The 15,840-nt window shown below is 42.8% G+C and overlaps 1 protein-coding gene across 1 annotated transcript in view; it reads right to left on the reverse strand.

The window, feature by feature from the left end:
* Positions 1-647: 647 nt before the first annotated feature.
* EFCAB5 (EF-hand calcium binding domain 5) overlaps positions 648-15,840 on the reverse strand; it is a gene marked incomplete at its 5' end in the record, with an annotated part of 29,077 nt that continues 13,884 nt past the window's right edge. Inside the window, 13 exons of the mRNA XM_017735156.1 lie at positions 648-835; positions 2,134-2,230; positions 2,428-2,657; positions 2,995-3,248; positions 4,026-4,123; positions 5,294-5,446; positions 6,088-6,316; positions 7,058-7,230; positions 7,886-8,175; positions 10,226-10,382; positions 11,587-11,801; positions 12,915-13,754; positions 14,465-14,564. Of these exons, the coding sequence (XP_017590645.1) occupies positions 732-835; positions 2,134-2,230; positions 2,428-2,657; positions 2,995-3,248; positions 4,026-4,123; positions 5,294-5,446; positions 6,088-6,316; positions 7,058-7,230; positions 7,886-8,175; positions 10,226-10,382; positions 11,587-11,801; positions 12,915-13,754; positions 14,465-14,564 (2,940 nt within the window). The remainder of the gene's footprint in view (positions 836-2,133; positions 2,231-2,427; positions 2,658-2,994; positions 3,249-4,025; positions 4,124-5,293; positions 5,447-6,087; positions 6,317-7,057; positions 7,231-7,885; positions 8,176-10,225; positions 10,383-11,586; positions 11,802-12,914; positions 13,755-14,464; positions 14,565-15,840) is intronic.

Here is a 15,840-nt window from a genome sequence, read left to right on the forward strand (position 1 = left end):
CTGAGGAGCCGCATTGTCGTCGTCGTCCCCCCCCATCCGTCACCGACTTGTCACTTGTTTCCCGCTAAAGGCTGAAAGAGGAGTTTAATTTCCCAAAATGTTATTAAAAAAGTGATTCTGCCAAAAGGGACGTTATTGGAAAGATGAAATCTCGCTGCAGACAGTGCAGTTGCTGTAATCTCAAGCTTTATCCCAATAAGAAAGCTTTTTGTGTTATAATAATAGTGCTGGGCTTTTCTGCAACGTGTTCAGAAGAACGTTACAAAATGCTGATTAACAACCTTTATTTAAAATTATTCCTAAAAAGTCATTTAAGGAGACCGAGCCTTGAAAATTTTTGCTGTATCATTTATGAGCATTGTAACTTGGGAACCATAAAGATGTCCCTTCCTCTCTTTTTCCCATCAGAATCAATTAAAAAAACCCCTAAAACTTTGATTAAGCCTTTAAAATTTAGTAGCTATACTGGCAAAATTTTTTTCTTTAATGTTTCTATTGCTTTTTCTTCATAATCCTTAACAGACTCCCTCTCATCTTGACTAATAATCCCTAACAGACTTCAGCCATTCTTACAACAAATACTAGTGGCTGTGCATAAAAATCAACAGTTAATTTAATAAAAGATGTGAAACACCAGAATCACGAGGGTTAGATTAGAAATTAAGAAATTTAATTGGAGGCACACTAGAACTGGTTGCCAAAAGGGGCTAAGGTTGGTTTTTTTCGGTGTGTTAGCTCTTTGTGATCTCCACGAGCGCCCGGCAGGTGTGAAGCCACTGGTACAGGTATTTGGCTGGAGCAAAGCCCTGCTGCCACATTGCTTCTTGAGGGACACCTGGGACAAAAAACCAGCTGTAAATACAACAGGGAAAGTCAAAACTGTGAGCAGTGTTGCCACAAGAACAGAAGATCTTTCCCTCAGCAGAGTTTACCCTGAGTCCAGTAATGCCAGGAATGGTGATGCTTTGAAAAGCACACAGCTGTATTGTGACAGTGACCTGTCAAGTACTGGCTTTCTACTATAATTTATCTGGTTTTGTGGTGGGTGCCCTATTGTACAAAGTGCTCTGCTATATTTTAATGCTAAACCAGCACATATATATGGAACATATGGACATTACCTGATGTTCATTTTAAAGGATTTCCCATAATTGTGACTTATACCTGCATTCACACCCCTGATCTGACACTGCTCTCTCAGAATAGGTTCCATCCTGGGAAACCAACCTTTCCTAGCACACCAGCAGTTTCCAAAGCTACATTCTTTAAGCTAATTAAACCTACATCCCTAACTGTAGGAAAACTGGATGCTCTAGGCCTGTTTTGTTCTTTCCAGTGAATTAGTTTAATATATATAAGGAGAACACATGAAAAGGAGCTATGACTGCCACAAGTGTTTACTCTTTATCAGCAGGCAGGGTACTGTTGATAAATATCCCCAGCTAAAGTAATAACTCTTGTCCACATTTGGGTTTTAACAGGCCTCTCAGACTGGTATTAGATCATGAAGAGAGAGGTCTCAATGAGAACAAGTAATTTCTCTTGCAGAGATATTGCAAATAATAGTAACAGCCTCTTGACTGTTCTGGCACCAAAAAAAGCTCACGTTTATTAAAGGAGAGAACGACAGACTGAAAAGCAGCTCCTGTCTATGGCCCGTGAGTACATTAAGCACTTGGCAGATGGTGTTTATGAGGAGGACAGCTCACACTGTGTGTTCCTGTTTGGAGTTGGGTCAGTCCCTAGGGCAGGGCATGGAGGTCTGAAGCAGATTTGCTTGCCAAAAGAACCATCATTCTTCATGTCTTTACATATTCTTTGCCAAAAGAACCCTCATTCTTCATACTTATCGGGAGGTTTACAATGAGATCACTTGTTCTGGAAGATTTCAAAGCTAATCTGCTCTCCTTTCCTGAAGGCAGTGAATTTTGAGTCTAAATTTAACAGGTTGATTTCTATTGACCAAAAACATTGCAGATATTTAGGACCCTTTATCTGTTGTTTAATCTATTGTGAAATCAAAGTTAATTTCTGAAGTAAGGCCCTTAAAAGCACTCAGCCGAATGTTGCCATTGACACGGTTTCATTGTTGAACCGTGCCTGGTAACCTCACACTGAGTTTATGATATTTACCAGTGATGAGGTCCAGCAGCAGCTCTGCTTGAACTTGCACAGATGAAGCAGTTGGATCAAAGCAATAAATCTCCTGAATCAAATTGTCATCGAGTTTCTGCAATGCAGAGAACAAAAAGATTAGGGTGTTTGTGAAAAGCTTTGTGAAAGACAGAATGAAAGGTAGATGAGAAACATATAGGAAATCTATAGGTAATGAATTATTTCACTGCCATTTCCCCCTTGGCAAATTCCACTGTATCTTCTTGGAGGAGGAAGAATAAATAACAAACTCTCAACAATTTGAATTCTCACCAGTTTACACTGATTCCAGCTCTCAGTCTCCTCTGAGCCCTTCCAGTCTGAATGCAAAAGCAACAGCACAGCCTTAACTACATCATGTACCAAAGCTGGGGGTTCTGCACAGCTCTTTATTCCAGCAAAGCTCTCAGCATCAAGTTTCTGGACACACTCACGCAGCTCCTGCAGCATGAACCGGTGGAACAGAATCCCCGCATGCCTCACGTTTGCCACACGTTCTGCCTCTGCAATCAAAAACAAACCTCTCAAGAAGCTGCTCAGAAACATCTGCTACTCAAGACATACATTATAGAGACAGTCTACGTGCTAGATCCCTGAGGGCAACAATGCCTGCTTCACACCTTTCATTTCAGGACAAGTACCCTGTGAGCCAGAGTTAAAATCTGCCCATTCTGTTTAACTCTACTCTGCTAAGCACCAAGACTTGCTCAGGAGTAGTTTATCTATACCAAGGATTTGTATTTGTCTTTCCATACTTGTAGGAATGATACTTTTAATACAGTTTTGCTGAGATTCCTAATTTCACCCCAAAAAACTATCTCACAGCTGTATGCACAATACCCAGCACGTGTGTTGGTTCTGCTTCCTCTAGACACCTCTGCAGGATCTCCGAGCAGGCAGCTTGGGCCATCTTTAGCATTTTCTGTAGGTCTTTCTGTTCCTCAGGTGGTAATTTCTTGTGCTGTCCGATGCTGATATCGAATATGCCGAGAGTTTGTCTTGATAGGTCATGGAGAGGTACTGCAATGTGGTATTCTCCATGGATAGAAGTGAGAGTGACCTCTGAACTTTCTGGGCTCTTGAACAGGTAATCTCTGAAATGAAATGTGCTAGGCTTTACCATACTGGTTTGTTTTGGTGATTTACTTAGCATATTTAAGTAAGATGCCATTCATCTCTTGTTGTTAAAATAAAGATATTACATTACTAAATCATAGTTTGTTTCCTTGAACTGAAATTTGCACAGCTCTAAGTATCATTCAAGGCATATACACAAAGGAAAAATAGCATTGGGAACACAATGTTGCTTAGCCAAGGTGATTGCTGAAAATCATGAGACTTTAACTAATGTTGCTTTAAAAGCAGTTTGCTGTTTCTAACTGCACTGACGTTTGTTCTACAGAGTTTTATAAAAAGTAAAAACAGCTGCTGGAACAGCAAATGGCTGTTCAAGCAACTTTGACAACAAGGATGATATGCTTAAAAGACAAGTCTGTGAGGATTTTGGCAGTGGAAGGAAACAGAGAATTGAAGGAAATGAGACTAATATGTCCAGGAAAAAATACAGATTATTCTAAAGAGCAAAATGGTTCTGTGCAGGCCGTAACCCTGCAAACCTTGGCAGCTCAGCTGGTAAGCATTAAGTCAGAAGTTAAGTTTTTGCAGCCTAAAGTCAAAGAGAAAATACTCCTCAGCCCTTCACAGTTCAGTGCCATGTGCGTACGCACCAGAATCCTTGATAGTGAGAGAGCTGCAGCCAGACACTCTCTCAGGGCTGCACTACCAGGGGCTTCATGCAATGTAGGTCAGCCTGATGCAGACTGAGTCAAGGAGCAAAGGGGACCAGTCCCATTGCAGGTGCTGCAGCCTACCTGAGGAGGTTTTCCTCTCTGAGGAGAACAACAGGAGAGCTATGGATTTCCTTTTGTCCCGTGTTATCTGTAGTGATCATCTTGTACAGAGCATAGTTCTGATAAAGAGAAAAGAGAGGTTTAGCTGCATCCAAGAAAGCAACAGATATTTTGAAGCTTGGAGAGGGAGGAAATGGTTTCTTACTCACAGGAAACTCCTATGTCCATTCAAGAGCAATGGGATGGTTTAAAGACATCTCCCAACAATGCTTAGTTTTATTCCCAGACATACATGAAGAATGTGCCCTGGACCTCCCTCAGCCAGACTATTTAATCCACCCCAGGCTCCACACTGAGGAACACCCACAGGCCTAGAGATCTCCATTCTTTTTCCCATCCTCTTGCAGTCCTTTCTCATGTCATGTTTGTGTCAGTGTGGTTGACACATGAAAAGCACAGAGGGGAGCGACTGACCTGGCTATCAGGCAGCTAACAAGGGAACAGTGCCTAGCCTGGAATGACAACAGAATGCTGCCAACATAAACCATGCTTATCAGAGGAAGCAGCTGAATTATGGCTGCAGCAGATGTCATACAGACTTTGGGATGACACGGGATCAGTCCTAAATATTGCATAAACTTTTCATCTTCTTAACTCACTGGTACATGAAGCGACAAACTTCCCAGGGCCCAAGTGCCTGCTGTAGAACTGGAATCTGACCTGCACGGAGCGGGGCTGCCTTTACAAGCTGGCTAATTGGGAACCAGTCACTTCCTGAGCTGTATTTATGTCTTGGCTGCTGACATAAGTTCAGAACAAAGAGCTAATACATTAGCTGGAACATTCTCTTGTCCCTATAAAATACCGTAATTTTGACATGCAGAGAATCTCCAAAGAGAAGCATTTCCCTTTGTGGAAGTCCCAGACAGCAAAGCTGTGGATGGATGGATGGGTGGGTGGGGGGTTCTGCTCTATTGGTTGCTATGCAGCAGTTAGCACTGAAGTAGGAGAATATTCCCCTTTCCTATGGAGAAAGGGTTATACTAGCAGTGCTCTTGAATTCTTTTACATGGGTGGATGAAAAGAATGAAGAGGGATCTCCCTTACAGAGGGAATCTTCCCTCTCTACCTTTGTAGACCTTTTGTTGCACAGGCAGGCACAAGAATCTTGTGCAGACTTCAGCTTTAATGATAAAACCACTGGGAAAACACAGGCAGCTGGAGATGGCACGTCCTCTCTAAAGCAGCCTTTCAGCCCCTGATGATTACAGACCTTTTCTCTGCAGTACCTTGTCTTTGCCAGGTGCCACCAGATAGGTTGTGACAGTGTGGATGCTGGGTGTCCTGGGATACAACCAGTCCAGAGCAGTGACAGCCACTTGTAGGACATTTTCCCACATGCAGATGTGGTGGTAGGCTTTGCTGAATGCATGGCAAACTCCCTGTGAAAGCAGAATTCCACCATGTGAGCCAGACAATTCCGCATGATTTGGGGAGAAAAAAGCTGAGGAAATGTTCACGTTGTAACAAATTGCTTTAATCAGAATTTGTAAAGCGGAAAAGTGGCTGTGAAATGTCCCTTATCAAATAATGCTCTGAAGTACTGAGTACCCGGTCACGGCCAAGTCCTTAACAAGACAGAGCTGATTTTCAGTGGAAATAGCCAAATGGACTGGTAAGGTTGGCTTGCTGCGCTCCCTGCTGCCCAGATGATGCAACCACAGTAAGGCTGATCCCAAAGACCATCCGGACGGCTGTCGCTTACAATTATTCCACCACGTAAAAAGTAAGGTTTCATATCATTTTATAGAAATAAACACAAATATGAGATTGAGAGCTTGAGGAAATAAAAGCTGCTATCTTTGGACTTTGCACAAAAGGTCAATTAACTTCCTAGTCAGGAGAAGATTAAATAAATTATTGATGAAGTGATACCTCAATAAATTTCAGATCAGATGCTAATCAGCAGGATACTGCTAAGGTGCTCTTCTAACACCACTTTCACCATATACTGCAGAACAAACGTAAAATTCACAAGTTTTTTGCAGGTTGGAGTAACAAACTGCTTTCTGATGGTGCCCACCTCGTAGAAGGTGATCTCATGGGTCAGGAAGATGGATTTCTCACACTGGTCCTGAAGAGTGTCAAGTCCTAGAATGCCAAAAACTCTCCAATGAGCATCGTGCAGGGGCAGCACCAGGAGTGAACCTTTCCTCTCCTCCACAGGGCGGTCAGAGTTCCAGAAGTGAACATTTCCATGAAGCTGAACTCTTGGAACATAGACTGGCTGTCCCTGGTCAATGGCTGCAAAGCTGAAATATAAGTTTATGAGGAGGTTTGTCAGGAGGAGCAGAAAACCTTTAGTGAAACAGTAAGTACTGCAGCTTTGATCTCTCCCTGTTTTTTGGCATCAGAGAAGGAAGGTGTGAGCTCCATACCCTGACCACACTCAGCAATACCACATTTACCACTTGCATCCCAAAGGCAGTGGTAATAAATAGGCACATTTCATCCTTAGGACATTTTAAAAACATCAGTTAATAAATGGAATGAAGAGGAATACAGAAGCAAGCAGCAGTTACATTTAATAGGTTAGAGGCAGCAATGTTTGAAGAGACAAATATGTCTGGCTTTTGGAAATGACAAGTGAAGAAGCATGAAAGCTGTTTATAGCATAAACCCTAGGGAAGGAAAGGCATTGTTCTCAAAAATATCCTGTGGATATAAACTGGCGTAAGGGAATTAATTTTTAAAGAAGAAAATGTAGGCCCAATGCCACAAACATTTGCTAAAGGATGAGATTTATTAGACTGTGAGCTAATCTCCCCAAGGAAAGGAGTGAAATCCCAGACAGAGCAGTTCTAAGCAGACCATGCGGAGTATAGGATAGGAGTATAGTGTATAGGATATTGGCTCATTCCACAACGGTCTCTTGGGGAGATTTCCTCTCTGGAGTACTCCATCAACCTCAGTTTCCAGTGCATCCCAGACACTGCCCTGTACATTCCAAACAGTTTTGAGGAAAAGGAGCAGTTATTTGCAGTTTTTCTTACCTTACTCCTTTCATGTCTCTGTGCAGTACCTGGTTTAGGACGTAGGGAGCATCGTCTGCGGTACAGGCCACATAACGCAGGAGAACCTGTCCCTGCTCTGGGGAGAGCTGGTTCTCCTCCAGAAGGGCAATATATGCACTGATCCTCTTGTTATCCCCGTGGGCTTCCATGTCCTAGCAACCAAACATTTCCCATTACAGTCTGTACATTAGCCACTGACACTTATTACATGGACTTAGCACTTGTTTAATTTTTGCTGTGATGCTGCTCTGGGTCACTGAGTTTGTGTCACCACCCCCATGACGTGGCTGTGTCTCTGCTGTGGCCGTGTCTGCCCAGTGCACTCAGTGACAAGCACAAACACTCAGTATTTTGATTGGCAAGGAAAACTGATTTCCTTTTCCCTGTTGCTAAGGGGGAGGATTAAATAGAAAAATAATGCCTAACTATAACCTGTGCCTGAGCAAAATCCTATGGATTTCTCCTCCAATAGGAGATTCCTTTAAGAATAAAACAAGTGACATAACTGCCACATTTACAAACCTAGACAATACTGCAAAAACACTTCAGCTACTGAGAGAAGTTTGGCTGTAAGGAGGGCTTTAATGGCAAGGACAAACAGCTAAAATTGCAGCTGTAAATTAAAAATGAAACTATTTCCACTACAAATTAACCATCTTTGTCCCAAACTGACTCTGGTGTGTTTCATTTTAGAAGCTCCAAAACTACAGCTGTGGATTTCCAGGTCTGATCTGAGTCAGCTCTTCTGTAAGTGAGGCAAAATTGTTCATGAGATTCCCTCTGTACTGGCAGAGCAAGGATGCCTACCTGGGACAGGGCTTTAAACACTGCTTTGTACACTGGTTCCATGCTTGTTCCGCTGGTCTCAGCCGCTTGCTGGATATCTTGCAGCCATTTCCTCCTGGTTGAGCTTTGCAAGCTCTTGGTGTGACTTTTCCCCACCCTCGTGGTCAGGAATCTCACCAAGTGATCAATAGTTTCATCCTCATTGCCGGTGAACTCGGAAGCAATTAACTCAAGGAAAGTCTGGAATGCCTTTGGGGATAGCTTCCCCACTCTGCTGAGCTGTGGGTATCGGGAGCAAAGCTGCTCCTTTGCTAGTAGCAAAAAAACAGAAAATAAGATAGGGAAAATCTAATTGATTAATCAGTTTTGCAAAATACGAATCAAGACTTAAATTGGCTTTGGGTGGAGTCCATCCAGTCCATCATTCTAGGTTTCTTTCAGCTATCTCCTACATGGAAGTGGTCCCAATGGCAGGTAACCTCCAGTTTCCAGACTGGACACAGCCTTTTCTCTAGATGCCTGCTTTTCCTCCTGAAAAGAAGGGAAGAACCCCGCACAGCCCTGGTTTCTCTCCAGGGGCTGATTAACTCCTCAGGCAGTCTGTCAGAGCTGTCCCGGCGCCGCGCGGGCTCTGCCCAGCCCCGGCTCTGGGCTCACGGGGGTGCTCTTGCACAGCCGGAGAAACGAGCAGGCGCTGCCTGGCTCCGGGAGCCCGGGGGTCTCTGTGACTGATGCTTCCATCATCTCTTCTGCATCCTGATTTCAAATCCTGTTGGACCCGAATATGTCCCTGCTCATGGCAGGGTGTTGGACTAGATGATCTTTATAGGTGCCTTCCAATCCAAACCATTTTATCATCATTAGCACTGATTTTAGCTGCAGAAGTAGCAAGTACTTGGCTCCAGTCATGGTGGAGCTGACTGTTAATGCTGCCTTATCCAGCCCATCATCTACGGAACATTCAGTATTCTAATTTAATTTCTGGTTTTCTGACAGAACTAGGATGGAGAATTTTTTGATCATATAAAATGTTTGGATTTTCACTTCCACTTTCTCCTCACTTTGAAGAAAGGGATGAAGAAAGAGAATACGCATGAAGTTGAATGTGCTATGATCACTTCCTTCACTACTGAGCCATAGCATAATGAATTATTTTCCCCATTATATCTAATGCTACACTTTAGGACAATCAAGTAATTCTACTCACTTTTTACTCTGTGTTTCCATCCAGGAGAAGTGAAATGTCTGTGAACCCTTCCCCCAAACCTGCTTGTTCCACATCCTTGAGAGATTAGGTTGAGGCTGCTAGAAATAGTTTATGTTGCTGGTAGGTGGTATTGATTTTGCTATGCTGCCTTTCTATTTATTTGTCCTTTATTTTATGAGCTCTTCATGGAAGGGACTGTGTCCTTCCATATTTCTGTGGTATGTTCTGGCATGCTTTGAATACAAGGGAGCAGTAAACTGCCAGTTTCTCCTGGCTGGACAGCCTGGAGATGATTAACTGTGACATGCTGGTGTGCTCCCCACCCCACCAGCTGCCTCCAGTGAGCTAAAGGATAAAGAGATTTTGGTGGTTGCCAAAGTGAGCCATTTTTAGTGATTTGCAGCAGAACAAGCAGCATGAAGATGAGCATGGAGATGAAAAAACCAGTCCTCTCCATCCAAGCACACATGCAGACATGTTCATAATTGCTAATACAGTGTTTCAGAGCACCTTATGCCCACATGTTAATATGCATGAGGCTGCCAGACAGGTTCAGGCGAACCTGCAGCATTTCTGCTGGACCCAAGTCTTTTCTATCAAGGACCAAATTTGCTAAGTTTATGCAGTGAAATAAACCAACAGAGAAATGAGACTCGAAGCTGCTCTGTAATTCATGAGAGCTGTGTGACAGTGTGGATAACTACGGGCTATTTGAGACCCATAAGGAAAGCTGTTCTCTGCTGTAAGGTACATTCCTGCAGGAAGCACAGTAAAATGTATCTATTAAAAATAGCTGGATAACACAGATGGACTGGACTAAAAGTGCAAACATGTCCTCAGGCTTTATGTGTGTTTTTTCACTGCCGTATCACATGTATACACATTGCATGTTACAGCTGAAATAATTTTTCAACACATCCCACTGTCATGAAAACATCGGGCTACTCTCCCTGGGAATCTTGCACAGGAGGAGGGGATGGATCAATGCATTAACAAATAGGTCTAGGTAACTGTTCCTTTCCATTTTACACCTCATACTGTGTATGCTTATGACTGCTTACAAAACCAAAGTGGTGCTTGCAACAATGTCATTAGCCCTGTCACTGAATGGTTGAAGGCCTCCTGTGTTCTCACAGAGCAGAGATTTTCCTTACCCTTCATCAAGGCCACTTTTCCCATGCCTCCCTCGAATCTGCTCAGAACAGCAACCACCTCTTTCAGGTCCAGAGACCCACATGCATTGCTGTCCCACTTTTCAAAAAGTGCCTCCAAAAGCTGCTTCCTTTGGGCCATGTGAGACATGTGGTGAACCTGCAACAGAGGAACAGTTTGGTAACTCCTGGACACTGATGCTGCTTTGGTAACTCCTGGACAATGATGCTGGACACCACACAAGTGTGGACACTCTGCCAATCACATCATTCCTATGGGCCAGGCTGAATCTGTACATACACGGCTCAGACCTAGAGATGAATCATCAAACCTGGGACATACTTAGAAACACTAAACACAGGTGACAGTTCAGTTTACCAGGCAGAACTAGCACTGCAGAGTTATTTCACAGTGAACAAATGAAGCCTGTGCTGGATTTAAGGTGAGGTCAGCTCAGGTAAGTGCAAGTCTCCCAGAACACAAATGTCTTCCCAGCAAGAGCTAACCACAGCCTTGTCAGTGACACCCCAAGATGTGACAGTTCATCTTTCTGTACACTGTTATTTTGCTGGTGCTGCCCTGAAGTGTGTGGGCTCCAAGCAAATATATGTTACCATTTGTCCTCTAAACCCAGCATAGAGGGATAACTGGCTGCAGTGGAATTCTCTCAAAGGCCAAAATACTGGCAGTGTGTGCTGTGTTCAGTGAGGACTATGGAGCCGTCAGATCCAATATCTCATCCAAATTAGGTCAGCAGCACAGAGGGAAACCAGAAAGAGATCTGAGGAAAACACAGCTAGAGAAATGCACCACAAAACAGACCTGAAGTAATATGAGGTACCCTGATGCTGGGCATGAGGAAGGGGAATTTTTTTTTTCAACACATGGCAAGAGCACCTTTGTAACTTAAAGAAGCCTGTGCACACATCCAGCCATGCACATAGCAAACCCAAACACACTTGTTTTAAAATCCTCCCCAAATATCCACAATCTTCTGTGTACATGCCAGTGCAGTAGGTCAGAGATCAGGTTCTTGGCTATTATAAAGGTGAATAAACAGAATGGAATGTTTTGGGCTCTTTCACAATTAACTATCAACTGTTGTCTCACTGAGTCCAACTCTAGGACAGACAGAAAACCTTTTACAGGATGAGTCTGTCATCACTTCCAGAGCTGAGGGCTAGGGAGGGAGCATCTCTATGAAAACAAAGGGGTAAAAGGTCTCCTGAAGAAACAGAGGATGCAAGGCTGCAAATGGAGAGCTCTGCCAGCATGAGATTAACAGTTGACTTTGCTAAGTGTCTGTAGGCATATGCTTGGTTTTTGTTTGGAGATGGGATCAGCAAAACTTATCAATATTTACTTTTTCTAGTTGTTTCATTTTTTCCTCTTTTGTCTGTTTGTATTCTCCTTTGATAAATGCAGTAAGCCTCTTCACAGTAGGCAGAGAAACGTCTTCACCAACAAAATTGTCCATGAGTTGTACAAACTGTGGCAGGGTGAGGCAGCTTGCAGCAAAGGAACTCTCAGTACAAGAATCCTGATGGTTCTGAATCTCTGCCACGATGGGACCTGAGTCTGAAAGGCAGAAAACACCGTGTGTCACAGGAAGCCAAATGCTGCCCTAAAGCCAACCACTTGGCAGCTATCAACACAGTCCTCAATCCTGCACTTCCTATCCAGGGAAATTACAGCTGAATACAGACTGACTCCATGCTGAGTAAAGGCCTTAATCTGCTTATCCTGTTCTAATAGTAGCTCTGCAGATCCAGTCTGGCATGGATGCCATTGCACAGCCAGGTCAAACCCTGACTACAGGTGAGCTGGAATTGCTGTTACTCAGCAGGGGGCTGTCTGAGACAAAGACCTCATTGAGGGACTGCGTGTCCCAAACAAACAGGATGCACATCCAGGGACTGACTGAATAACAGGGTAGTGCTCTGCACTGGAAGTTACCACAGAAAGCTGTAGGTACCAGGGGGCTGTACCATCAGCTTTACAACCCTTTGCATAATGAATCTGTCACTGGATTGCTCAGACAATGTAGACCCAGTTCTTGCAGTGCTCTAAACTGTGAGACACAAGAGTGTTCACAGAGTGCTAGCAAGGAGGTTGGCCCTTCTAGGATGTTTAAGAAAATACCTCTTTGAAACACGCAGTTGTCTGATCACAGCCTTCCTAGAACAAGGGCCTTTGTAGACAATGAAGTATGATCATTCTTTGGAAACACAGTGAGAGATTAAAATAAAAGGTTCCTGCTAGATGATCTCATAGCACATCTCCCTACAGGTAGTCACAGTCTAAAAATTATTTAAGTAATTTCTAGATTTAATGTGCTCAGGTTCCTGTCCTGCTGTAGTAAAATTACAGAGTGAAACAGAACATAAAGTTTCTCCTTATTATAAAAATGCTGCTGCTTCACAAAGTCCCTACTTGAATTAAAATGTCTGCTCAGCACCTTGAATACAGATCACCAGCAAAGTGACTCACCTGCCATCCTGTGAGGGTAAAAAGCTCTGAAACCTTGGCAGAAAACACCATGCTGAGAAGATAGCAAAGCTTATGATCTTCTCTACTCAGAAATCACTCTCGGGGTTTTGAAATGGATTTAAAACACCCTATAGCTAAACCAGTCCAAATACAGACATTAAAAATGGTTGAGGTGTGTCAGAAAAAAGGAAAACACTTTACCTTTACCCAGGTCATGCAGAAGGTCCTCATCCTGCAGTCTTGTCTCTGAGCTTGTCTGTTGGTCAGACTGGCTCTTGTTGCTTGCAGGGGTTTCTTCCACAGCCTCTGCAGCCGGAAAATCCTGTTGGGAATCAGTGACATCCGTGTCTGTCACAGCTCTGTCTCCTGAGGCCGTGGTTGGAGCTTCAGGTGTTGTCTCTGCAGTTCCATTGTCCTCTTGGCTAACTTGCCCTTCTGATCCAGGTTCTCTGTCTGAGGTATGATCTCCTTCCATTTTTGTTTCTGTCTCAGGCTCTCTACCCAGGCTGGATTCCTCTTCTTCCTCTGGTTTTCCAGATCCAGGTTCTCCATCTGTACTGAGACTGTTTGCATCAGAGGCTGATCCTGGCAGAGCTTCATCCTGTCTGTCTGCAGTTCCAGGCTCAGCTTCCCTCTCACTTTTGATGTCTTCAAGGGAGCTGGATTTCTCACTGTGTATGGTATCTCCATCCAAATCAGTAGCTTCAAGGCCAGTGCTTTCCACTGCTGACACAGCATCCTCATCTTCCTTGCTCAGCTCAGCACCACTTGGCTCTTCTGCTTCACTTTCCTCCTTGGAAATACCTCCAGTCTCAGCTTCACTCATGCCCATTTCTTCATCAACTCCTTCTGTAACACTGGTGCTCATTCTGTCAGTCCCTTGCCCATCATCATCTACAGTTTCATTTCCTAAAATCTCTCCCTCAGAAATTTCTGTTTGAGACAAGAACAAATTTTCACTGAGTTCCTCACAAACTTCCTGGTCACCAAGGCCTCCCCAGAAATCCATAAGATCAATATCTTGCAGCTTAATTATTGGCCCTAAAATAGAAAAAATATGGGTGAGCTGATAATTTGCATTGGTTTTATGTTCTCTAGTATTGCATAAGAAAATTTAAAGAAAAAAGGTATTGCCAAGTAAATACAAACTACCAGAAAGTATCTTCTGCAAGGACACATCTCAGGAACACAAAGCTTCAGAATAATGTCTTTGCCTGCAGAGATCTGCACTTCTGGCTATGTATTACACCACTTTTCTTTTGAAAGAAATGTTTCCTCATTCTCTACACTAAGAAGGAGGGATGTAATTCATCTTGCATTTGATCTGAGCAATTAATGAATGTCCAATATCTTTAAAATATTTTACTTTCATGCAGATGATTCCCTGCATTTTTTCTTTATCTTTCTGTGTGCCTGGAGGTGTTTTAGTGCAAACACAAAATTAACTTCTAATATTGCCCAGTAAGAAAGAAAAACTGTTTCAGAAAGAGTCTTTCTTTAATTCTATTTCCCAAAAAGAACTTCAGAATTGTGTAGCAAGGAAAACTTCTGGATGCTGAAGCATTTCTGAACATTGCATCACAGTTTACAAAACGTGTTTGCAAATTCTGGTGTCTAGATCACAGCACTCCTTTGAGTCCTTTTTTGGGCTCTGTTCATTTCTGATAACACTTATAAAATATATCTGAACTATCCAACCTTGTGTGGGCTCACAGTGTTTTACCCACAACTGAAACATCCCACGTGCTCACACTGTCTGGGGTTCCAGAATTCCCACTTGTCAGCCATGGGGCTTCTGTCATAGAAGTGTCTCAGCAGGGCCAGTATTTTTTGTCTATCCAAGACACCAACCTAGGCAAAAAGATTGCAATTATTGGGTTTTTCCTGTGATTCTGGCAACTTACATCAACATTTGCAGCACTACAAAAGCACCATTAGCCAAGAATTACCTGTGACTGATAATTATCCATTACCAGAACATCACTACCAATTTCAAAGAAGTTAATTTATTTCACAGAGGCAAAAATTTCTTCTGGGCTGAGCTGGAAGTCCCCACACATATTACTTTGCAGGCTCTTCCTCTTCCATGCCCTTGACAAATTACAGTGAGATAATTGTAACTGCTCTGCCAAAGGAGTTCTTCGTGTAAAGATCAAAGCTTCAACATTTCATACTCTCGGGACAGATATTGATTGCCTGACAGTACCATGGAAGAATTTTCATGTATTATGGGCTGTGCTGTATTACCTTAGTGACTGCACATTGTAGTTTGGGTTTGTGCCCCATCACCTCCTTTGAAGTGTGATGTATTAGCCTGGAAACATAATTAGTCCAAAAATCTGAGCTGTTATGACAACCTCCCTAATTTCCTTTTAAAATTCATAGATGTTTGACCACAGAGGTGAGAGAGGTATCAGCAGTTCCAGTGCAGAGGAAGGTGCAGAGTTTATTAAATCCTTGTTGCTCAGGGTGAGCGTACACAGATGACAAACCCAGGAAAAGGCAATGAAATGGGTCATTTCCAATCAGGAAATTGTGGGGTTTAAAAAGTAAAGCAAACCTAAATGATTGCAAGTTTTCCATTTTATGATGTGTTCCTGTTGTCATTATTTAAGTCCTGCCACCTTTGTAATCTCCCTCCCATTAGTGAAATAAAGTAGTTAATTAGGAAACAGATTTACTTAAGTTCATTATTTGTAGCGAGTAGCTTTCCATCTGAATTATTGATTTCCTTTTCACATTTTGTTCTTAGATTAAAAACTGCAAAATGTAAAATTCACCAGGCTTTTAAATCCTTGTGAACTTTTCCTGTCCTTAGACTAAAGAAATAAAGGAAGAACTTTGCTGTTCTTTTCTGGAAATTATTTCAAAATGACGGCATTGTTTATAACCTGAAACTGTAATTAATGGCACCAATAGTTAGAGGATTTGGAAACAGCTCAGAGATACACATTGCACCTACTGGTGAAGTTAATGCTGGAACTAAGTGAACACATCACATTTGCTGGTACTGCAGCACCTTCCTCTACAGGGAACTGAAAGTTCCTGAAGAAAGGACCAGAACTGAAATGTAAGAAGCCATCTGGTCCAATTTTAGTGTTTCAGATTTTGGTAATTTAATTCCTGC

The sequence above is a fragment of the Corvus brachyrhynchos genome, unplaced genomic scaffold (assembly GCF_000691975.1).
Source record: "Corvus brachyrhynchos isolate BGI_N302 unplaced genomic scaffold, ASM69197v1 scaffold145, whole genome shotgun sequence".
In the NCBI taxonomy this organism is placed as follows: Eukaryota; Metazoa; Chordata; class Aves; order Passeriformes; family Corvidae; genus Corvus; species Corvus brachyrhynchos.